Source organism: Epinephelus lanceolatus, chromosome 17, assembly GCF_041903045.1.
Source record: "Epinephelus lanceolatus isolate andai-2023 chromosome 17, ASM4190304v1, whole genome shotgun sequence".
In the NCBI taxonomy this organism is placed as follows: Eukaryota; Metazoa; Chordata; class Actinopteri; order Perciformes; family Serranidae; genus Epinephelus; species Epinephelus lanceolatus.
In genome coordinates, this window is record NC_135750.1 from 5450388 (window position 1) to 5475416 (window position 25029).

Here is a 25029-nt window from a genome sequence, read left to right on the forward strand (position 1 = left end):
CCTTTTTTAAAATCGTTATTTCCTGTTAGCCTGAACCTTGGGCCAACACAAGCTGACGATGAGCACCCCCAGTTCGGGGCCCGTTTGGTCTCAGGGGACCCAAAACCCCTTTTTGGGACATGTTTCTGGCGAAATGATGTAAAAGCAAATTTTAGGGTACTATGACGGCATAAATAGTTATACAAGTATGAAATTTGGCAAAGAGTATTCTGAGACAAAGGGGAACGTAGCCAAATAAGATGCTGGGACTTGTTGCCATTTTATTTCAAGATAGTATTTGCTTTTTTATACCTCTGCGCTGGCAATAGCCGTTAGAGCTTAGATTCTCTGCCCGAGCCTGAACCTGACCTGAACCCGACCCAAGGTGCACGGGTCGGTCCGTAATTTCCCACCACTATCCCGGGCTCAGACGGGTCGGGTTCCTCATAATAGGCCTAGGCTATGGAACCAACTACTTATCACACCTGGGGGGTGGGGCTGCGGGCCGTGATGGCGCCACTGGCCGCTTACATGTGAGTTGTCGGCGATGATGACGTGTGTCCGCTTCATCGATTGAACCAAGTGCAGCACGATGCTGGTATATGACAGCAAAAAGACGGGGACCTCGACACTTAAGAGGCAACTGACGAAGGCTTGCCATGGGAAGAAAGACGAGAGTCAGTCTTCAATGTCCACGTTTGTATCCTTAAAAAAAATGTCAGGTTTAAGCTGGGCTGGGCTCGGACAGACAATGCACGGGCTCGGGTGGGGTCGGGCTGGAAATTTGGGCTGATCTAAGCTCTAATAGCCGTGGCTGGAGGCATTATGTTTTCGGGTTGACGGATGTCTCATTCTTATAAACGTGATATCTCAAGAACACTTTAAAGAAATTTCTTCAAATTTGGCACAAACGTTAACTTGAACTCAACAAAAAAGTATTAACATTTTGGTGGTCAAGGGTCAAAGGTTAAGGTCAGAGTGACCTTGCATCCATCTTACTCTTGTGAACGAAATATCTCAAATTTGGCACAAACATCTACTTGGATTCAATAATGAACTGTTTAGATTTTGGTGGACAAAGGTCAAGGTCAGTGTCTCCTCATCTTCTTATTCCTGTGAATGGGATATCTCAAGAATACCTTAAAGGAATTTCTTCAAATTTGGCACAAACATTCAGTTAGGCTCAATGACCGCATGTCCTTTGACTGTGGCAGGAAGCCGGAAAACCAGGAGAAATCCACGCTGACACAGGTAGAACATACAAACACAACACAAAAGGGCCCCAGCCTGTTGGAGGGCTCGTACCCTAAGCTTTCTTGCCATGAGGTGCCAATGCTAACCGCTGCACCACCGTACTGGCCAAAGTTGCCTATGTTTTGTTTATTTGGAGCCATGCTTTCTTAATATGACAAATTTCTAAATATTACAGATAGCTTGAAATGCTTTTGTCTAAAAACCTCCGCACATCATAACACCTATTTAAACCAGCCGTTGTCGATATGAACTGCATTTTCAGAACCTGTGCTCCCAGTTTGATAATCAAGAAGCAAAGACCACTTATAGCTCAGCCAGTGATGCGTTCATCCAGTCTGGTGTAAGAACTGGTGATCATTTACTGTACTAGTATGTGCCCTGTGCACATGACACAAGGATGTTTGTTGCGTGTCATCCATTTCTTTATACCCACAAATTGCGTTTAAATAATTAAAAGTAATTGTGTTCTCCATGGGAACCAAAAGACTTTAGTTCTGCACTTTTTTTGGCACTTGTGAAACTTGTGAGTGAAACTTGAGAGTTGGATGTGCCAGGTACAACAGATTGACTCCAGTTGCTGGACTTTGATCAGCCGTGTGAAGAAACGAGACGGAGAGACGAGCTGAGGACACAAACACATGCAACCTAGTTATTCTCAGCGGTCTTTGCTTGTGTGTGTGTGTGTGTGTGTGTGTGTGTGTGTGAGTGAGTGTGAGTGTGAGTGAGTGTGTGTACTGGCCTGTGGAGAATGGGAATGGATGATGACTGTCGGAGCGGGCCAATGATGAGGGCTAATGTGATAGCATATAATGGATGACCCCTGAAAACGGCCCACTTTTCTTTCCTCTCAGTTCCGTCTCTCTCTGTCTTCATGTCTCTGTCCCTCTGTTAGTGGGTGGTGATTTACTGGACCAGGTCACCACACTGCTTAACACTGCGGTCACTACGTTTGAGGCATAGGTGGTTGCACAAAGAGAAAGAGAGAGAATGAGAAATATTTCACCAGTGTATATTTCCTCGTGGTTTGACACTTCAGACTTGTTGTCATTTTTATGCCTCAGAAGCATTATGTTTTCGGATTGTCCATCCCATTCTTGTGAACGTGATATCTCTAGGCCTGCCTCAAGAGAACTTTTTCAAATTTGGCACAAACATCCACTTCGAGTCAAAGATAAGGTGATTACATTTTGGTGGTCAAAGGTCAAGGTCACACGTCTTATTCTCATGAATGCAATATTACAAGAAAGCCTTAAGGGAATTTCCTCTTATTTGGCACAAGCGTCCTGTTTGACTTTGGGATGAACTGATTCGAATTTGGTGAGCAAAGATCAAAGTCACTGTGACTTTATGTTCGTCTTATTCTTGTGAACACAATATCTCAAGAAGGCCTTGAGGGAATTTCATAAAATTTGGCACAACCTTCCGCATGGACTCAAGGATAAATTGATTTGAATTTGATGGTCAAAGGTCAAGACTACCATGACCTTATGGCCGCCTCATTCTAAAGAACATAATACCTCAAGAAGGTCTTAGGGAATATCCTCTTATTTGGCACAAACATCCACTTGGACCAAGAATGAACTGTTTAGAATTTGGTGGTAAAAGGTCAAGATCTCTGTGACCTTACATCTGTTTCATTCTTGTGAATGTAATATCTGAAGAAGGCCTTGAGTAAATGTCCTCTAATTTGGCACAGACATCCACTTGGACTCAAGAATGAACTAATTAAAATTTGTTGGTCAAAGGTCAAGATCACTGTGACCTTATGTCCCTCTCATTCTCATGAATGTAATATTTCAAGAAGGCCTTAAGGGAATTTCCTCCAACTTGGCACAAATGTCCACTTGGAATCATGGATGAACTAATTACAATTTAATGGTTAAAAGTCAAGACCACTGTGACTTCACATCCGTCCCATTCTCGTGAGTACAATATCTCAAGAAGGCCTTGAGAGAATTTCCTCTAGTTGGGCAGAAATGTCCTCTTGGACTCACATATGAACTGTTTAATGTTTGGTGATCAAAGGTCAAGATCCCTGTGACCTTATGTCCATCTCATTCTCGTGAACACAATATCTTAAGAAGGCCTTAAGTGAATTTCCTCAAATTTGGCGCAAACGTCCACTTGGACTGAAGAATGAACTGATTAGAATTTGATGGTCAAAGGTCAAGATCACTGTGATCTTACCTCCATCTCATTCTTATGAATGCAATATCTCAAGAAAGGCTTGAGGAAATATCCTTGAATTTGGCACAGAAGTCCACTTGGAGTTATGGATGAACTGTTAAGAATATGGTGGTCGAAGGTCACCATAACCTAACGAGACATGTTTTTGGCCATAACTCAAGAATTCATATGCTAATTATGAAACAAATTCACACAAATGGCTTATAGGGTAAAGTGATGACATTTAATTTCCAAAAAGTCAAAGGTCAGCTTCACTGTGACATCATAATGTTCTGCAAAAACACTTTTCTGACCAATATTTAATGTCATATCTCAGGAACAGAAGGGGAGACATTTGGTCAGATACTGAATTGGTGACACTAACTGTGCTGATTGTATAGATCTTGTGTGTGTGAAGCATCCATGTTTTCACAGACATGGATGTAAACTGAAGCTGCAACCTGACTGGTTTGTGGAGACATACAGCTGCCAGGCAGTAACTCTAGTGTTTCTAAAATTGTAGTTTCATTGTATTTCAGCTCTGATATGATAGGAAAAAAATATTTGGCAGTTTTGGAAAGAGAGCTGTCCACCTCAGATGTTCAGAATAATTTTTTGAAAATGCTCAGGCTGTCACACTGCACATGTATTCGTGTTTCACAGTTTTGTTTCTCACAAACCCAAATGATTTGGCCTATTTTTGCTCTATTTGATGTGGAATATTTCTGTCTCTCTGTGTGTTGTCTTTCCTCCCTCCCTTTCTCTCGCCAGTCGAAGTGTTAGCAGTAATTGCCAGGCAGTTAGCTGTGAATGGGACTTATTGGTCATAATACAAGAGTGTGTCTGCCTTGTTCAGAGTTAACAGCTACAAGCCATGCGATCTATAAGCCTTTTCTGTCTCTCTTTGTCTCTCTGGCGCTCTCTAATTAGCTCTCCAAATCAATGGGGATTTATTCCACCGCCATGCCAGGATGTGTCGAAGATGTTCTGCTGCGATCAGATTGTTCGGCTCGCTCAAGATGTAGTTGTAACATCCTGCCTCCGTCTGTTGTATCTGTGTTAGGGATGGTTTTCAGATCAGGTTCTGGACCAGACTAAAGTTATAGACACACCATGGCGTCTTGAGTGTCTGAGTGTGTCTGTCTACCCTCAAGAAAGTCTCTATTTGTCCTAACCTTGTTATTCCAGCACCTATAAAGTCATCGAGCACCTCTACGGTAACTTATCACCATTTGATGAAGACATTAAAGGACCATTATTTCCTACAAATCACATTTATTTGACCTCAGCTGACCATTTTGTACCTGTTGTTTTCATTCATTTCCACACATTAAAGTTCCCTTACACAAATTATGTATATGTAGTTAATAATGTATGTAATTATCCATCCCAGTGAGCATCAAGTCTGCATTAAGTTGCCTTTAAATTTTCATTATTATATAGTAATGCAGTGCAAACCTTTCAAATCACCTGCACTAAACCCCATTGCCACATAATGTTAATGTAACATGGACACAAGTTAATGCAGGCTTGATGTTCACTGTGATGTGTTTCACAGCTAAAGGAAAGTCCAGCAGTCTGTCAATTGATTTTCATACTGCACAGAAATGAATGGAAGCCAATGGCTTACTGGAATGATCAAAGAACTAACGCATCCAAAATTCCCCAAAAGCTATAGTTAGCTTTGATTATCGATTCCAGTGGTATAGTTCACTTCTCTGCTACCATCTATGTGTGCAGCATGTTCCAAACAACTGGAGCTCTGCCAGTAAATTGTTACTGTTGATGAAGCTTTGGAGCTATGAAGAGGTGATAGAAAGAAATGAGAGTATCATAATAAGTTGCTGAGAAGGAACATACAAATCAACAACCGAGCAGTGGAAACTGATGGAGCTGTGGTATCCATCAGCATTTTGATACCACTATTATGCACCATCTTGTTACCGGCCCTGTCACCAAAAGAAATTGTCGGCAAATACTTACCATATCACCATTTCTAAAGTGACGTCGTATGTGAGCTGACTTTTACACAGCTTCTTCAAGGCGGTATTTTTCAACCTGGGCCCTATTTCCCCATGTGTATGTGTGCGTATGATTCATAGGTACAACTCGTTCTAAAATTAGTTCAGTATTGAGGGAGGCGGATGCAGCCAGGAGCCGCGAAACGAGCTAAAACAGTAACGGGGGCAAATGCATCCCGTATAAGTTTGCGCATTAAAAGTGCTTTTTTTCGCCACTGACCGGTTCATATCGCCAGTGCTACCTCTGTAAATAGCATACTAAGCATTTCGAACATTGTTTATATAACATTCCCTCTACTATGTCTGTAGCTCTCTCTACTCGTGGGGCAGCCGTTTTCTTGAGGAAGAGGTGTTTCGGGATTGGATGTCTTCTCTTCTTCGGCTGGCAGTAGTCATCTTGGGAGAAGTGAGCACTGCAGACCCAATGGTCTGCAAGGTGCAGTGTCTGGACAGGAGTGTTAGCATCCATTTGTAGCACAACTAGCCACAACTTCAGCATCTCGCCGTCCGACAAAGGCAGCCTTTGAAAGCTGTACGGGGTGTTGCGCGACATCCTGTTCTTGCAATTCAGATAAGCACAAACACGAACCATTGTTTTCAATCGATGCAGTAAAACTCTCAACTGTACTCCGGGACAACCAGCACCACTCTGAGCGGCGCTCAGCATGGCTCCTCTGCTTTGTTCCAGCAACAAGCAAAGCTCTCGCGAGATGACGTCACACAGCCAGGAGGAGGTGAAGGGTCAGGGAAACGCTTAGTATGCTATTTACAGAGATAGCACTGGCAATCTGAACCGGTCAGTGGCGAAAAAAAGCACTTTTAATGCGCAAACTTATACGGGACGCATTTGCCTCCGTTACCGTTTTAGCTTGTTTTGCGGCTGCCGGCTGCATCCGCCTCCCTCAATACTGAACCAGTTGTACCTATGAATCATACGCACACATACACATGGGGAAATAGGGCCCAGGTTGAAAAATATCGAAGTTATCCTTTAACTTTTGTTCTTGTCCCACCTTGTTTCCCCCTGACACCGTCGGGTACTGTTAAACTAAAATGCTGACTGGCAAGGATGGTGAAAGGTTGTTTTTTTTGTCTGTGTCTGATGCCTGAAGTTACTGCCCAAGCACCAGTTTTCAGTGACTTCCGAGTGAAATCAGGTTGGTATAAACAGGAAAGCCGGCAGGATGGGATCATAGGCAGCACAGGTGTGACATTTGACAATGTGGTATGTGTGAGACCCACCGCAAGAGATTTAAAAAGACTTTCACCCAGTAGCCAGACGTTCGCTCCTGGCTTGAATGTAAAGCTAAACCCTGCTCTTTTTTCCTAAACCCAACCACGTACTTTTGATGCCTAAACCAAACCATGTGCATGTGTTGGCCAAACGTAACCCAGCCCGATTGTTGTTGAAGAGAAAAAACGTCAATTTGCGCTGTTTTATTTTGAAAGAGACTGTATGCAAACTGTACATTTCCTGTGAAAACAGAAGCGTATTTTGAAAACAGACAATGTATGTAACGTCAACAACTAACACACCCAGGGTACCTTGCACGTCATATCTCGACATGGGAAGTTCATGACCAAACGTCAATATGTGACGAGGTCAGAGTGAGAATGTGCTGGTTTGGAACATACTGAATATCCAGGACAGCAGAGAAGTGGATTTTGCTGGACAAGTGGTTTGTTCAGTCTTTCTTCTATCCCAGTTGTGACTCAGGATCTTCACTGGAATCTGTTAAACTGCTGTTAGTCACCTCACATAACTGCAGACACATTTTAAGTGGCATTTGTTTTGCAGTACGACACTCCAAAGACTTTGTCTTCCAAGATTCTCAAGTGCTTTGTCCACTCCAGAGGACGGTGTGTTGGAAGCTGGTGTTATGTTGCGGATTCTATCAGACGAGGATATCTGTGCCCTTGTTTACTCTGCTCAGATCCCACTCACCACATTCAGCCAGGAGACAAATGCCGCTGAAAACTTGGCAAACACGCAGGAAATGAGATTTGTTATCGCCTTTCGATTGTGGCCTCATTGGCATACAAATTCAAGAGGCAGAGAAGTGTGTGAGTTTGTGAGTGTGTGTGTGATACTCAGTGTTAGTCTGTCTCTCTGTGCTCACACCTGTTTGTCTGCATCCAACAGATGAATTTTGGCATTTTCTCCCAGCGTTTTTCATCATGTAAATCCACGAGCTCACCCGTGTGTGTCCTTTGTGAAGCAGCTGCATTGTATGAAACCAGCAGTGTCTCTGCGGACACTGCGCCTGAATGGATTCATTCTTTCTTCAATAGCTAATATCATATTTTATGCCGAGAGGCAAAGCTGCAAATCCTATCTGTCTCCAGTCACAACACTGAGTTTCAAAGTCACATAATGAGGGAATAATTGAATACTTATCAGCATCAATCACGGTTGCATGAATACGTATGTGTGTGTGTTATTTGTGTAGATGCATATCGTGCTGTGCTGTGAGAGTCAGATACTGTGTGGATCTCTTGCTTCTTTGCAGTACTTTTTTGAAAGAGTCCTGTTCATTTAGGTACATCTTACTGACACCAACCATTTAGCGTTAGCAGCATCTCTGTTGGTGCCTATAGACCCTTTGAGGGCCGACGTCACAGTGATGTCAGTTTGTTAGCTGGAGGCAAAACATGACTCTCCACCACAGGGCTGTAGGCTACACAGGAGTCTAAAAATGTGGTCTTGGTCTGCAGAATAGAAGGAGTCATGGCTCAAAACCAGCCGCCACTGCCTGTCAACAAAAACAAAGATGGTTAAATGTGATAAGACCAAAGGACTGGACGGAGGCCATCATCAAAAATGCTCACATGTGCAGCGCACACTTCATATCAGGTTAGGGAAAAAGTATTTCCTGTTGTAGGGATGAATAATGTTATGTGTATTAAGGGTTATCATGTCCACCTCATCAGAAACTGGGGAGGGATTAAGAGGAATATTGGATTTCTCTGCAACGCTAACTTTTTAGCACATTAGCTAACGTTAGCTTCCATAGCAAAACAAACAAGTGTGGTCCTCCTTTGTAAGATTGGCATCATCCATCCAGTGAGAGCATACGGGTCGGCCAGTCTGGTCCCGTTGGTCAGTGTCTACTTTTCCAGTAACATTCGCAGCCGCAGAGAGTGAGCGACCTGACGTGGTGTGTTCGTAAATTCAGTCTGACGCTCTACACTAAAATGAGAGCCCTGTTGGTCGGAGTGTTATATTGCTACATGAATTAGTGAAGGGTGAAGTTAATCACACATTCACTCCGCTTGGCGCTCTGCTGCTCCGTCTCCACAAACAGAGTGTCCAGAGTGCGCTCTGCCACTCTAAGAGTGCGGTGCTCTGAATAACCCAACGCTACATTCAGGCCCCGTTTATACGACAACAATTTCAACTGAAAACGGTAAACTTTAGTTGCGTTTTGGCCGATTGTTTACACGACAGCAGCGTGGGTTCCAGAGTGCAACTTTTTGGAAATGGCAGCGTCTCCGTTGTCATGTAAACTTGCAATATGCAGTTCCTCTGAAAACAGAGACTTTTCGCACATGCGCATTACGGTTCCAGTCACTAGGCATGCCGACCATCACAACAACAATTCCAAGCTCTGTTTGTGCTGCTCACCCTGTTGATTTGAAGTGAAGTGTAGATCTGTTACTGTAGCAACTCCACCTCGTCGTCCATCCAGACAAAGTTATCTGTGCGTGTTTTTGCCATTGTGTCTTCTTTGTTTTGCTTTGTAATCACTGCGTTGTAGAGGAAGGTGCTTCAGCGCAGGCGCATGGCGTCATGCCGTGGTGCTGCTTTGCAAATTTACACTACCACCCACTGGCCTGGCGTGCATACTACAGCGTTTCCAGTAGATTTTGTGGCTCCGTGTGAACAGGGATCGTTTCAGTAATGTCGTCATATAAAGGCAGAAGTTTTTTAAAACGCAAAGGACAGACTTTTCCGTTTTTAGAGAAACCGTTGACGTCTAAACAGGGCCACAGACAGTAGTATGAGTATTTCTAAATGCACCACTTGCATCATCTTCCTCCACTGTCTAAAACAAGCCAACAGAACTTGCTAGGTAGCGCTGGCTAATGTCTGTGGAGAGTTGCTTTGCCTCCAGCTAAGTCCCGCCCACCAAAAACGTCATACTGTTTACTAACAGTTAAAGGGTCTATACTGGTTGCATTTGGCGACAGAGATACAAGAGCTACAGAAGAGACTGTATCCTACGTCTTTAGCCAGAGGACAGTCCAGCTTACTTTTGGGCTTGTGAACATTTGCCTCCAAAACTTGAGATTTAAAAAGCAAAGACCGTAATTTGTTATATCCAACAGATTTATAGGTCTGTCTTGCTCTACTGACATGGAAAAGAAGACTGATTTTACAGAGTCACATCATGCTTGACCGGATTTTACATTAGAAGAAGAATTTCCCTTTAACTTTGGCTGCTGAACTGTAAAATTTACTGTCACAGTCACCCTTTTCATCTGCTCCTTCTCATATTTGCATTTACTTCTGATGCACCCAGCAGACACCTTTTTAAGAGCGAACTATATTACAGTCCTTATGGGACACTGAGTGATTCAGTAATCCAGTAGCCATCAACCCCAGCAGGGTCGATGGGTATGTCATTTTTTCTTTAAAAGAAATCAGTTTTCAGTGATGGGCATTGTTGCATCATCGTGGTGATTATTGACACTGATACTCGTCTCAGGACATTGTTAAACACTGACATTAGCTTGAACACATGCACATGCAGAGCAACATGGTGAAACTCTTACTCACTGTGGATTTGGGAACAGTCAGGAAAAGTTATAACCCCTGTCCAGAACTGGTTGTTTCCCTCGTATCTCTGATTAAAACATTAATCAGGCCTAAACCTGCAGCCTTCTGTGGCATTGATTAAACCATCTAGTTAGGTTACAGATGGACCGGAGGAACATGGACGCTGATGTAGCATTACATCTACAGGGGAAACAGGGGCAGTAATGTTGGATGAGAAATGTGTTGTTTCGTATGTTTGCATCAGCAAATTCTGCTGTGTGTGTTTGAGTCGGGTGCATTTTCTATGTTTACTTGTTCTTGTTTGTGTGTGTGACTACCTCACCCTGCTCATTCTTTAGTTCCTGTGCTAGTATGTGAGTATGTGGATATGTATGCTCTGCAGCCAACATGGGCATTAATCTGCAGACACTGCAGCCTCCACTCTTCTGGCTTTTGGCTTTCCACAAGATTTTCTATCTTGTCTGCAGGGATTTGATCCCATTAAGCCACAAGAACATTACTGAGGTCTAACTCTGCTGGCTGATAAGGTCTTGCTAACAGTCTGTGTTCCAGTTTATCCTAAGAGTTAGATGGGGTTGATGTCAGAGCTCTGTGCAGGCCAGAGAATGTCAGGTGGTTGTTGGACCCATCTATCAGCCCTCCTGCCCGCCTGACTTGTACTTCCATCACCTTACCTTTCATTGCTGTCCCATTGCATTTCCCCCTCATACCGCCAGCCACCATAGAACAATGATGGCGACGGATCATGTATCACGCCGACATGAAAGGACGGCTTTTTTCATCAGTGTGTGATGCCGGAAGACCAAGCACCAGTTTTCGTCGACTTTGGAGTGAGACTGGATTGGCCAAACTGTAACCACAAAAGTGGAATAATGTATTTATGTATTATGTCACAATAAAGAATTTAACACGCCGTGGCAGTGGCAAATAAACGACATGAAAATGCGTGATACTCGCCTGCAAATATTTTGCATTAAAACAATTTAATATAATGTCTAGATATGAATATATTTGCCAGAAGCAAAGCAAATGTGCAATAACTACCAGGATCCTACTGACCCAGAGCAGCTTCTAGCATAATGGACGTACCTGCCGTGACGCCGCCAGTTGGTTTGTGGACTCCTGTTTCCGCACTTTGGCTGTCACCATCTGGGTATGTTGGAGCCAGAAGGGACCGTATTTAGGGCCCTATTTAGATGGTCTAAAGCGGAGGGCGGAGGGTGCATAATCCATGTCGCAAGTGTCATTGCTATTTAGATGCAGGAGCAGTTGTCATTTTCACGCCCTGCAAATGAACTTGCGCTTCTCTGGGTGTGTTGGTCTAAAAATGAGGAGTGGTCAGGCGCAGTCATGGCGCGTTGCTAGTTAGATGACGTAAAAAGCAAATGCACCAGTGATCAACAAAAACCTGGTCTAAAGTCAACAGCGCAGTATTTCGCTGTTAAACAAGTCAGTAATGTGCGTCTCTAGGCAGGTGCACAACGCGCGTGCACTCTGCTCAGACACACACGGAGCAGCCACACATATGCAAAAGATAACAAATAAAAATATGATTACAATGTGAAAGGTTATTATTGTGCACATTAAAATATTTATCAGAAACACGTCTTAATGGTCAGTCATTAATCAGAATGATCTAATCGCAGTTAATGATCATCATAGTTCGGGAGGGCCAAGCTCGCAGTGTCCGAATATACGGAACGGAAGCCAGTCAATCCCCATGATTGACTGGCTTCTAGAGCCAGCCTCAAGTGGACTCTAAAGTTTTGGCGCTTCTGTGTTGGCTTCATTTTTCAGCCCTGGAGGCTGCCGCTTGGTCTGAGGTAAAATGTAAGCTTTTTAGTGAGTTTAATTTTAGCAAAATGTCCTGAGTACATTTGAGTTCCCTCTGTTAAACAGTTACCCAGTGTATCTTTCGAAGGCTTTTACTGTGAAAGGTAAGAACGGAAGGAAAGGAGTAATAAAGTTAGCTGTCTTGGTTCAGACTTCAGAGCCTATGTGCTGTTGTTGTGTAATCCTCACCACCTTTATTTGTGGTGCAATAGCACCCCAAATACAAAACGAATGTTGCTTTTTAGCTGGACAAAAACAGGTCTAAAAAAAATATATTGAGGCTAGTTCACATTACACGATTTTCACCCTGATTTTGCGTCGCGGAGACTATCGTAATCTTTTGAGTGTTCATACCTGGCGACGTGTGTTTCTGTCAGCGGGAGTCTCGCCAACTGCGTTACGACCTGTGTGTGCACACCACAAGATTTCTCCACCGAGCCCTCCCCAACAGAGCCCCAGATAAAGCGGTGACGTCACCAAACTTGGAGACGCCACATCATAAAGGCATGGATATTCTTCCCAGTGTTGAATCAGATCTGCCTCCAGGGCCTGGGTCCAAACACAACGCGCTCCCTGTGATCCTGTGGACGCCGCCATTATTGTTGTTGCTTGCTGGCTTGTCAGTGTTGCCAGATCTTGGGAGAGAAACAAGCAACCAGGGCTATGGAAACAAGCCCAAAAGAAGCGACGGATATACGTACATACAGAAAGGCGACGTTTAAAGAGCAAGCCTAAATAAGCAACTCCACTTTAGAAACACACCCAAAAAAACACAACCCGAGACTACCAATATTTGTAAGTGACTTTACAAAAAACAAGCCCAAAGTCGGGGCTAATAAGCAGACCTGGCAACCCTGCGGCTTGTCCTCCTCACATATCTTCCGTCCTCCTGCGTGCTGACGTGGGACGTATCCCGTCTCATTGGCTGATGCTCTGCAATGGGCGGCAGTAGCTCAGTCCATAGGGACTTGGGTTGGGAACCGGAGGGTCGCCTGTCGCCCAAAATATGGAGCGTGGACTGGTAGCTGGAGAGGTGCCAGTTCACCTCCTTGGCACTGCCGAGGTGCCCCTGAGCAAGGCACCGAACCCCCCAACCGCTCGGAGCGCCTGTCATGGGCAGCCCACTCTGACATCTCTCCACTTAGTGCATGTATAGGTCCAGTTTGTGCATGTGTGTGTTTGGACCTGTGTGTAACTGACAACAGAGTGAAAAATTGAATTTCCCCTCTGGGATTAATAAAGTATATAAATATTAAAAAAAATTGTCAGTCATGTCAGACTTCTCCAGTTTTCTAGCATGCCAGATATCTAGTCCCAGTCACAGACGAGGGGGCGACTTGCTCGTAGGCTTGTTCACACATGAGGACTTGTCGTGGCAGACTATCTGCCGACTCACCTCCGACCCAAGGTGGCTCTCAAGATCCTCTGCGACGTTAAAATTGCGGTGAAAATCGTGTAATATGAACTAGGCTTAAGGGGCCCAGACCCAGAAAAACAGCCCCAAACCAAGAATGCACAAACTTTCTGGTCCACTGTGTCTACAGACATTTGGACAGAGTGTGTGTCATTTAAAAAAGTTTGTACGGAAAGACACAGGTACTGTTCCAGCATACTGGCCCATATGATTCGTCCACTCTGAGGTTTTACAGTGTACATATTTACAGCAGTTTGGTGCCACAGAATATACATGCTGCTGCGTTATTGCCGCCCACATCCATCCATCAGCATGCACACAGGCACACAGTTACATGTGTTCACAGGCTTGCAGATGTAATGATACTGTAGTTTCGCCTTCACAGAGCTGATGTGGAGTTTAATTGCAGCCGTAGTAGCAGCGAGCCTCTCGTCATGTTGTGAAACCCTTCATTTTCACAGGAGTGCATCTGAAATCAGCGAACAGCTTATTACACAGATATTTCCAATCCGTCTAACAGGCCTGGCAATTTGAGCTCGCAGGTACTACTTTGGATGAGCCGCGTTTTGTGAAGCATAATTCACCATATGATTGGCTTCATTGTTGCAGCACTCTCACTTTTTCTCCTGGCTGTTTATGCGTCTGTCTGTCCAGCTGAAATGACTGACCGGATGGATGGACGGATGAGCAAATGGATGTTTGGATGTCATGCTTCTCCCCCCCCAGGCTAGGTAAACACAGGCACATTCAATATGGAGTGAAAGCATGGACGAGCACTCACAGGAAATGTTAACTTTGTGTCTTCCTGTGATTCGGCTTGAATTTCAGGCGTCCGGCTAAAATCCTTGAAACTGGAAAACTCAATATCACTGTTCTCTCTGCTTCAGACACACAGGCACATATAGCTCTGTCTGCACTCCCCTCCCCTCCTTGTGTCATCCAGTTGGTGGTGTCTAGCGTGGCAATGCTTGTTTACAGCACAGCAGAGTTAATTAGCCGTTTTATGGCTGATTTACAGCCACACAGGCAGACAGAGAAGATGGCCGCTGCCTTGTCCTTGTTGCCCACTCAAGGACTTATCACAGGGGGCATTAAACACACAACACATGCATGAGCACACACATAAGTGGTCTGTTTAAATTGAACATATGCATTAGCATTCATATGCATGTCTACATATAAAATGGCGGACAACAAAAGTCCATATACACACTTGCATATTCACCGGACTCTAAAACTTAACACAGTGCTGCATTTTACTCCCTCTTTTTATGTCTCGACATAACTCCACTGTCTAGACTGATTTATCAGGTCGCAACACACACACACACACACAAATGTGACCCAGCTCACCTTGACCAGTTTAATCTCAGTAACACAGGAGCAGAGGCTTTAGGGAAGAAAGAGCTGAGAGAACACCTCATATGACACAAACTCACACATGGATGCACCCAAACAGAACAGCTTCAGTTACGTATCCGTGTATCAAAGGTATCTTAGTCGACAGAAAATGACGCCGCTCAGAAAACCTTTCTGGAGGGCGTCTTTTTTTTATCAATTACATGAAACGTTGATGAACTCTGTAGGTAAAATTAATTATTATGTCTTTGTAAACAGACAATAAAACAAAACATGATGCTCCTCTAAAGGTCTAAAGGTATAAATTACCTCATCCAGACCTCAGAGTACACACACCCTCCTCTCACACACCTTCTCACCTCACCTCTTACAAATCCAGGCTGACACTAGCAGGAGGCTAACAGCGATGCTAGTGAGCACACACTGTCATCTGAGCAGCGTTAGCGTAGCGGTGACAGCTAACAAGAGAAGACATCACGTTAGCCGACACAGCGGCGTGCTAGCGGAGAGGTTGGCGCCGCCGGAGCCGGCGCGCCTGACTGCGCTGATGTAGCTACAGGTGTAGTATTCATTCATGCTTAAAGAGTCTGACAGTGGCAAGCGAGCAGCCGGCGGCGCACTAGCACAACACCTGACAGCTGGTTAATGTCAGTGTGCAGCCTTTTTCTCAGCAACAGGAGAGGACACAGAGGAGGTGCCTCAGTTTAGGTGGAGGTAACAGAGTGTGGAGGCCACTGACATTCAGGAACGGGTTGGCCCCTTTTTCTATTCTTTCTTTTGCTTATCTTTTTTCTTTGTTTCCTTTTTTGCTGTCATTTCTTTAGTTGTGGCTCTGATGTATTTTTTCTTTCTTTACATGTTTTTTTTTTTTTTTGTTTCATTCTTCCAGTCTAGATTTTGTTAAATCATCAAGGTGCTTCTTTTTCTTGTTGCTGTTTTTATATTTAGTATTTTAAGATTAGATCTATGTGATCTCTTGCTTAATGGGATAATCAATAGCAGAGAGCAACAAGAATCATACTGTAAGGCAAGTTGGATCCTCATCTGTTGGTCTGTCCAATTCTTGTAATAGTGATACAAAGAAGAGAGTAGATTTTGGTGGTCAAAGGTTAAAGGTCTAGGTTACTGCGACCTTGTGTCCACCTCATTATCATGAACATAATATCTTGATGAAGTGATTTGATTTTGATATTCAAAGGTCAAGGTCACTGTGACCTTACAGCCGCCTCATTCTCGTGAACGCAGAATCTCAAGAAGGCCTTAAGGGTATTTCTTCAAATGTGGCACAAATGTCCACCTGGACTCAAGAATGAAGTGGTTTGAATTTGGTGGTCAACGATCAAAGTCAATGTCAGTCAAGGTCACTAGAGCCTTGCTCTCTCTTTTTTTTTTTCAGATTTTGTACATGCGTCCACCTGGACACAACAATGGACTGATGAAATTTTGGTGGTCAAAGGTCAAGCTCACTATCGCCTTACGTCTGTCGCATTCTCATGAATGCAATATCTTGAGAACACCTTGAGGGAATTTCTCTCTGATTTTGCACAAATTTCCACTTGGACTCAGAGATGAAGTGATTAGGTTTCCCAGTCAAAGGTCAAAATGGCTGTGACCTTGCGTCTGTCATGACAGACCTTGCATCCATCTCATTCTCATGAACGTGATATCTTAATCCCTCAAATTTGGCACAAACATCCACTTGGACTCAAGAATCACCTAATTAGATTTTGGTGGTCAAAGGTCACAGTCACTGTGACCTTAGGTCTGTGTCATTCTCCTTAAAACAATATCTCAAGAAGGCCTTGAGGGAATATCTTGCAATTTGGCACAGACATCCACTTGGCTATAACTCAAGAGTTAATATGCTAATTCTGACAAAATGAAGAGATACCATTTTATATCCAAAAGGTCAAAGGTCATCTTCACTGCCACATCATAGTGTTCTGCAAAAACTCTTTCCTAGACATTATTCAGGGTCATTTCTCAGTAACAGAACGGGGGACATTTGGTCAGATGCTGAATCTTTGGTGTCCACCTTGAAACTAAAGCTGATCGTATAGATCTTCTGTGCTGTCGTGGGGAAGATGTGTGAAGCATCCATATTTTAGAATATGTAGCTTCTTTTCAACATCCATATTTAAAGCATTGTCTACTGTCATAGCTTCATATGAGTCTGGACCGACATCAGTGTGAACTGTAACTGCATCTAGACTGGTTTGCGGAGGCAGCAGTAAATCTAGTTTTGTCTTATTACTTTTTTGGACCTGCTTTTGCGAAGGCTGGATTTTACCACACTGATACATACAAGTTTATTTCATGTTATTCATCTTAGTGAAAAAACCCATCCCTATAAACAAACAAACATTTTTCCCTCATTTAAGGGTCTCAGTCTGCAGCCCAGATTCTCCCTCAGCCTTTCCGGCACTGGTTTCACCAATGAGAGGTGTGTGTGTGGGTTGTATGTGTGTGTGGCGAGGGCTGCACCAGGCAGAGTTTGTGCCGAAACAACAAGCAACATACTGATGATTAGAGCTTGGCGCATTATCGTCCAGAAATGAGTTTGTTTTGCGTGAAACAGGTGGCCACCCCCGAGCTAAATGTAGAAACAAAACCCCATTAACATGTCTGTAGTGAAGTGGAAAAAGCTGGGAAACGGGGCTTTTGATGGAGAGAGGAGAGTAGATGAGGCTGCAGTGAGCACGTTTCCTTTTTTCTGTGTCCTCGTAGCGATTCAGGTATAGATGCACATGATGTTTTTTTTATCTCTGCTGATGTTGGTGTGCATCTTTGCGTGGGAGTGTCGGTGTCTTTGCATGTTCCCAATATGTTGTTCTGGTTTTTTTATGAGCTGTGTATCTGTGTTTGTGTTTCCACTTGGGGTGTTTGGAGCTCATGCTGATAAAGGCCTCGCCATCTGCCTTTGTTCATCTGACATTTCCTCATTAATGAAGTTTGCCCGCCCTCCTCCTCCCATCTGACTCCCTCCGTCCCCCCCACTGCCTGCCATTCCCCACTCCTCTTCGCCTTCCTGTGCATCTGTCAACCGTTCGGCTTTGATCCCTGCTCCCCACTTTTCCCCATCCCTCATTCTCCTCCTCTTCCTTTTATCCTTGGCTTTTTTCTTCTTCTACTGTCTCTTTTTCTACATCTGTCCCCAGCCTGCACTTTCTCCTCATCTTCCCACTTGTCCCCATCACTCCTCCAATTTCTTTTTTCCCCCACCATCCTTTAACACAGTGGTTCCAAGTGGTGGGGCGCGGGTTAATTCTGAATGGACCGCAAGTAACTGTCAAACTTGATGACAGTGACCATGCTTTATTTTGAAGTACAGTGCATTTCCAGCACAGAGCTTTTATTTTGAAGTGCCATTTTCTGTTGTAGAGTGAGTGACTAACGTACAGATACTTGAGGGAAAACTAGAATATTTTAAATTGTGTGGACCTTGAACTAATGGCTAAGGAGAAATCTGGACCCTCTGGCTGGACCAGTTGGGAACCACTGCTTGAACACACATGGTTATCGATCAGAAAAGCATTTGTACCATTTGGTTGCCGGGCAAAATCTGCAGTCCAGATGGGTGCAAGGGAGAAATTGAGCAGCCTTGTTTCCGTTGAGCAATGCATTCCACCTCCGGTTGGTCCCAGTAGAGCTGCTCAGTGGCCGACTGTAGGCGACTGTGGTCGAACTGTACCTGAATAATAATGTTTTATGATTTAAAACAGTGCACACCGTAAAATATTTCCCTCAAAATAACATGTTGAATAAAAACCCTTTCTTTTCTCTGTCTCATTCTGCAGCAGCTGATGAGAGAGCGACAGCAGATGGCCAGTCGTCCCTTTGCTTCGGTTGCTGTGGCACTGGAGGTGGGCGGCGACCAAGAGGAGCTGCTACAGGTCAGCAGAAAGACACAAACACGGGCGCACACAGAAATAAACACCGCCAAAGAAGACACACATAAATACACAAGGGAAATCATGGTGCTGTGTTTGGGAACGCGCAACACAGTCGTTGAGGGCAGCGTGTTCATTAGCATATCCATGCAAGGATACTGACGCTGCTTTGGCCCTCTGGCATGCTGCCATCAGTGGTGTCATGGCCCTGCTGTGGGGGTGTGAGTGTGTGGGTGTGTGTGGATGCACGACAGGATGCTGGTACTGTAAACAAACTCATAGTCCAACAAGTTGCTTTGAGAAGAACTAAATTTATAGCATATCCTGCACATAAAGGTGGAAGTTGCCTGAGAGAACCTGTGTGGGTGGACCGTGGATGTGAAGTGACAAATATTGCTCAACACTGCTCACCATCCATTTTCAGAGGCTACAAGAGGCCCGAGGCAGAGTCCTGCATGGGTCTGATTTTCAAGACCCGCTCCTGAACCAGCACTGCGACATGAATACTGTGACTGCCCCGCCACCTACACATATACCAATTTGTCCTGCAACCTGACCTGGAACCACAAATCCCATAATAACCATGCACCGTTCAAGTCATTCAGTTAGGCAGCACATTTAAAGTGATCATTTTGGGACATTTCATACATGTAAGACTCAGTTATTATACTTTGAAATGAAGATAATTCAGGAAAAAATTTGAATGGAACTTTATTGCTTGTTGGTGAAGATTCTCAGTCATCCAGGTCATGGTAATCCAAAGTGCTACATCGAAGGTAACTGGACTGGCTTGAGTTTCTTGAAGATGTCTCACCTCTCATCCAAGAGGCTTCTTTAGTTCTAACGGACTAGTGCATAGTAGCAGGCTTTACCCCTTGTTTCCACTTCCATATGTGTACAGAGAGCCACAGTCTCACTCCAAAGTCGTCGATATCTGGTGCTTGGGCAGACACTTGTGGCATCAGCAAGCAATGAAAAGAAGGTGTCCTTTAACATTGGCATGATTTGCGGCTGGCTGCCGTTATAGTTTAGTGGCGCCCCATAAGATACCGACCTTCACCCTAGAGAGTCGTGTTCACGTCCCGTATGATTCTAAAGCCAAACCCTGTTCTTTTTTCCTAAACTTGACCATGTGTTTTTCTTAAATGAAATAAAACATCAATTCTCGGTGTTGTACCGACGTATTGTGTTTATTTTGAAAGAGACTGTAAACGTTAAATTTCAGGTGTATCTTGAAAGAAGAGAACTTGAACTACGTCCCAGAACGTCAACAACCAACACACTCAGGGTACCTTCCATGTTGTATGTGGACGTGGAATGTCCATGACCAAATATCAATATGCGACGAGGCCGGAGTGAGAATGGCAACCTATGGGAATATAGTCCACGATGAGCAGCGCTAAAATCAACCTGCGTAGTTGTCCCTCCATTGTGACATTAGAAAGTGTCACATTTATCTTGCAAGTGTACTCTTCTTCAACGTTTGCTTTACTTCCTGGATTTTTCCCACATGGAAATTCTGACCAATCAAGAGCAGCTTTCTCACACAAGGCATTTGATCTGGTCCTCTTGTAAATGCTGCCGTGAGAACATGAACCAACTCTAGGCAGTTATACAACTTTGGGACAAAACAATCCATACGTGTAAATGGACAGCTGAGTCTTGACCTGAGGAGCTGGCTCTCCTGTGCTGTGCCATGTGCTTGTGGAGTGGTTGGTAAGTTTCCCCCAAAGTACAAATCTGTGCATTCCTGGCTGCATTGAACTGCATACACTACATTATTCTGCTCCTGAGTGTTTTGTCCTCAGAGCAGACAAGTGTCTGCCTCAGTGTGTTAGTGTGGTGTTTGTTGCTCCTCCTGAGTTCCTCAGATACTCCTGCAAGGTGTAAGGGTTCACACCCACACAGAGGCCTCTTGGATGAGAGGAGAAACTCTTTCAAGAAACTCGACCAAGTCCAGTTGCCTATGATATAGCACTTAGGAAATGTTCTGCTTATTCTCATAACAGTGAGCAGCACTTCTCCACAGTTAACGTGCCTGTTAGTAACGCACCTGAAGCGACTCTCATATTCCAGCTGGCGCAGGGGACAGAGCCGACACACAAAGTCAACCATCAGAGTATTAAATAGTTAAAACATGAAATTACTCGTACTCCTCGTCCTCCACTTATCCGGGTCACGGGGGCAGCAGCCTCAGCAAAGAAGCCCAGACAGTCCAACTCTTCCGAGGGAACCCCGAGGCATTCCCAGGCCAGCCGGGCGATGTAATCCCTCCAGCGTGTCCTGGGGCAGCCCCGAGGTCTCGTCACGGTTGGACGTGCCCAGAAGGCATCCTTACCAGATGCCCGAACCACCTCAACTGGCTCCTCTCAATGTGGAGGAGCAGCGGCTCTACTCTGAGTCCCTCCTGGATGTCTGAGCTCCTCACCCTATCTCTAAGGCTGAGCCCAGCCACCCTGCGGAGGAAACTCATTTCGGCCGCTTGTACTCGCGATCTTGTTCTTTCAGTCACTACCCAGAGCTCGTGACCATAGGTGAGGGTTGGAACGTAGATCAAACGGTAAATTGAGAGCTTCGCTTTTTGGCTAAGCTCCCTTTTCACCACAACGGACTGGTTAAGCGCCTGCATCACTGCTGACGCCGCCCCAATCCACCTGTCAATCACCCGCTCCATCCTACCCTCACTCGTGAACAAGATCCCGAGATACTTAAACACGACCTGGAGTGGGCAATCCACCCTTTTCTGGCTAAGGACCATGGCCTCAGACTTGGAGGTGCTGATTCTCATCCCAGGCGCTGGGATGAGAAACATGAAATTAGATTATTATTATTTTCATTTTTTTCCAATATAGTTATTATCCAACACCTGTGATCCAAAAGACAGAGAGCAGACAGAATGTTGCTGTAATCTTTGGCTTTCTTTTGAAAACCTAAGTGCACTGAAAACCTCTGAGAGAAGTTTGTTGTGATTAGAGGTGAATGGAGTTGTGATTCACTGGAATGGCAGCAGAGGTTCATAAAGACAGTTTGACATCATCTGGTTTGCTTGCGACGCTCAGAGCCATCCCACAGTGCAGTGCACGGCCAAGTCAACGTCGACCCTCGTCGATTCAGGAAGAATAGCAGCTATCCCATTGTTTCCTGATTAGACAGTAACAAACAGAGAGGGCTGCAGAGGATACAGAGCAGCAGTGTTGTAGGATTAAAAAGTGTTGAGCACAAACAAACAGAATCCTCAGGCTGAACTGAGAGGACTGAATCATCGGTGTCACTGATCAGATCAGGAGCTTTTTACAGTGGAGCTTCTCTGGTGACTGGAAGCATTATTGTCAGCCCGGCCAGGCACAGTGGAGATTCAGTTACTCTTTACAGATAGGTGGCTGCCGAGCTTTTAACAGGGTCTACACAAAGTGCTTGGCGTGATGGAGTACTTGAACACGTTTTGTTTTGGCCAGGACTGTAATTTCCAAACCTAAACTTGTCTAAAGGTAAATATTGTGTACAAAATACAAGACATCGACCCAACTTACAAGCTTTAAGCTTTTCAACTTCTCAGTGTGAAACTGTACAGAGATGTAATGTACGTGTGTCGCCCACTGCGTCTGTAAATTGATAGAAGTTATAGAAAGCTTGTGTCTTTCTGTGACGCTGGAGGCACTGTAAGGCGTTAATGTCGCAAGAAAATAAGATGGCTTTAAACTTTCAATAGGAAGCTTTGCTTAAAGGGATAGTTAGACATTTTGGCAAATTCGCCTATTGCCGTAATCCCTATAGTCATGTGAGTAGGTACATCACCTTTAATTGTCAGTGCCTGCAGTTCTGAGATCGGTGGGGCAGAGCTGCCCGCTGAAATGGAGGTGAACGGTACAGCTCCCTCTCTCCCTCAAAACTAATCAAATACACCATCAAATGACTCCAAAACGCTCTTGTGGACTACTTGTAGCTTACGCATTCCCCACGCTATGAAATAATAATGTATAATTAAGTAACATTACGACACATGAAGCAAATACTCGGAACTACTTTCTTGAGTAAACCACTGGGTGGAGTGATACAGTGCGTATCTGAGACAGTGCCGTTGTTATTGCTTGTAGCCATTTGCGGTATCGTCAGCTGGACACACCAGAAGGTTTGAGGAAAGTTTACAAGTGTTTTTGTAAATCATGGTTTACACATGCATTGTAAAAGGTTGCAGTAACAAGCCGAAGACATGGAGCAAAGTGAAGTTTCATGTAGTTCCAACCAGTAATACGGACAGGATGAAACAATGGCTATTTGTGCAGGACGTCGACCCCAACACGCCTGTGGAAATGGTCCGGAAAATGTTTGTGTGCTCCTGCCATTTTTTACCGGAGGACTACGCTGAAAGGATGGAGCGCAGAAGCTCAGGAATGGTTCAAGGGCTTTTCTTCAAAGATACTGTCACACCATCTGTCGGCATCACTAAACGAGCAGACGTGGTAAGTGATCGTTGTGTATTTTGTTCAGCAATCTCTCTGCTGTAACGTTACCTCCATGTTGAGTAACATTAGCCTACAACCCAAGCATGGTAAATAAGGCTAAAATGCAAATGTTGTTGTGGTTATGTTATGGATAAGTGCTTGCCCAGAGCATATAGTGAAGTGACTGGCATTACTTCTCATTGTTGGGAATAAACACACTGCTAGGGAACATTTTATGTTGTTGTTCCCTCAGGAGTTGTGGTGATTTATGACTGTGGAGTTAGCATGTTCTCCCCGTGTTCCAGTGATTATTTTGAGGCGTACTCTATGTTTATATTGCACAGGTGTACCTAATAAAATGGCCAGTAAGCCCCACATTTACACCACCGGCGCTGGGTCTCCCCTCAGCCCCTGGTTGCTCGGCAGCCTCAACCTCTCTTCTTGCTCTCTCTTCTTCCAAAACCTGTAACTCTTCCTCTGTATATTCTGGCTTCTTCTCAACAAACTTGTTGTTTTGATGACGGGAGTAACTGCACTAAACATACGCTGTTTGAAATCACTCCGCCCAGCAAGTACTGTATGTCTGGAATGTAGTTCCGGCTCTGCATTTGGCTTCAAAACAACTCTGTCTCGTAATATTACATTATTTTTTCATAGCGTGGTGAATGTGTAAGCTACAAGTTGTCCACAAGAGCGTTTTGGAGTCATTTGATGGTGTATTTGATTAGTTTTGAGGGAGAGAGGGAGCTGTACCGTTCACCTCCATTTCAGCGGGCAGCTCTGCTCCACCGATCTCAAAACAGCAGGCACTGACAATTAAAGGTAATGTACCTACTCATATGACTATAGGGATTACGGCAATAGGCGAATTTGCCAAAATGTCAAACTATCCCTTTAACAGGCACTGACAAACACAGCTCACCCACAACATCCACATTATACCTCAGAGAAGTACTGACGTCAACAGAGGTGGAGGGCCGAGGGGAGAGAATGCAGCTGGTTTCAAAAGCCCACTCTTCACTTGGCTGTCCTGCGTGAGAACAGAGCTCTCTGTGTGATTCTCCAACGTGTTGGCACCTCACCTTCACCCACCGGCCCTGAAGGGTCCTCATGAGGCAGCGTGGGCCCTGAGAGAGGCAGCTGGCCCCGCTGCTCATATCAGCCTCTTGTATAAAGAGATTACAGAGGACGTGCTGCAACATGACAGGGGTACTCTCACTGAAAGGGTAACCACCGAATGAGATGTGCCCTTCTGCTGAAGGGGGAGTGGCAGGCAGTTGTCCAAACGGTGGTGTCACCTCTGTTGTGAGATGTCTGTACTCAGTGTTATATACGTGCAGGGTTTAGCTCAACAGAAAAGGGCATGGAGACAGTTTGCTGGCATGGTTAAGGAGGCTTAGTGGTTAGTTTTGCTGGGTCACTGTTGGGCAGTGGTGGAAGAGGTGCTTCACTACACATCCTTTACTAGATAAGTAAAAGTCCTGAATCAAATTGTTACATACTAAATTATTATCAACAAAATGAAGGTGTCAAAAGATAAGGCTCCTATTATGCAGAGTTTCAATATAGCAATGTCCCGATCTGATCTTAAAAACAGCTATTGAGGCATTTTTTAATGATCGGGATTCATTGTATTGAGTTTACAGAGCTCAGTCTGATCCCTCGTCATGCACTGTGATACAGTGAGTGCAGCCATCGTCAACTCTCTGCTGTCCGTCTCTTCTCAAATCTGCTGATATCCAGTGTGTGTGGAGCAGAGTCTGAGTTCCAACATCAACGATAGCAAAATGCATTATAAAGGTGCGGACACACCAAACCGACATCAAAGAACTAGCGGCGACGAAAGCCAACTGTTGCGTCATCTACGTCGCCTCACGTCGCCCTGTGTCAG

General features: G+C 44.6%; 1 protein-coding gene across 3 annotated transcripts in view; it reads left to right on the forward strand.

Moving 5' to 3' along the window:
- atrnl1a (attractin-like 1a) overlaps positions 1-25029 on the forward strand; it is a 445178-nt gene that overhangs the window by 342479 nt on the left and 77670 nt on the right. For 2 of the 3 annotated variants that reach the window (XM_033643351.2, XM_033643359.2), the window contains one exon: positions 18604-18699. In XM_033643351.2, coding sequence (XP_033499242.2) covers positions 18604-18699 — 96 coding nt within the window. The remainder of the gene's footprint in view (positions 1-18603; positions 18700-25029) is intronic. The other variant, XM_078160934.1, reaches the window with a different exon arrangement.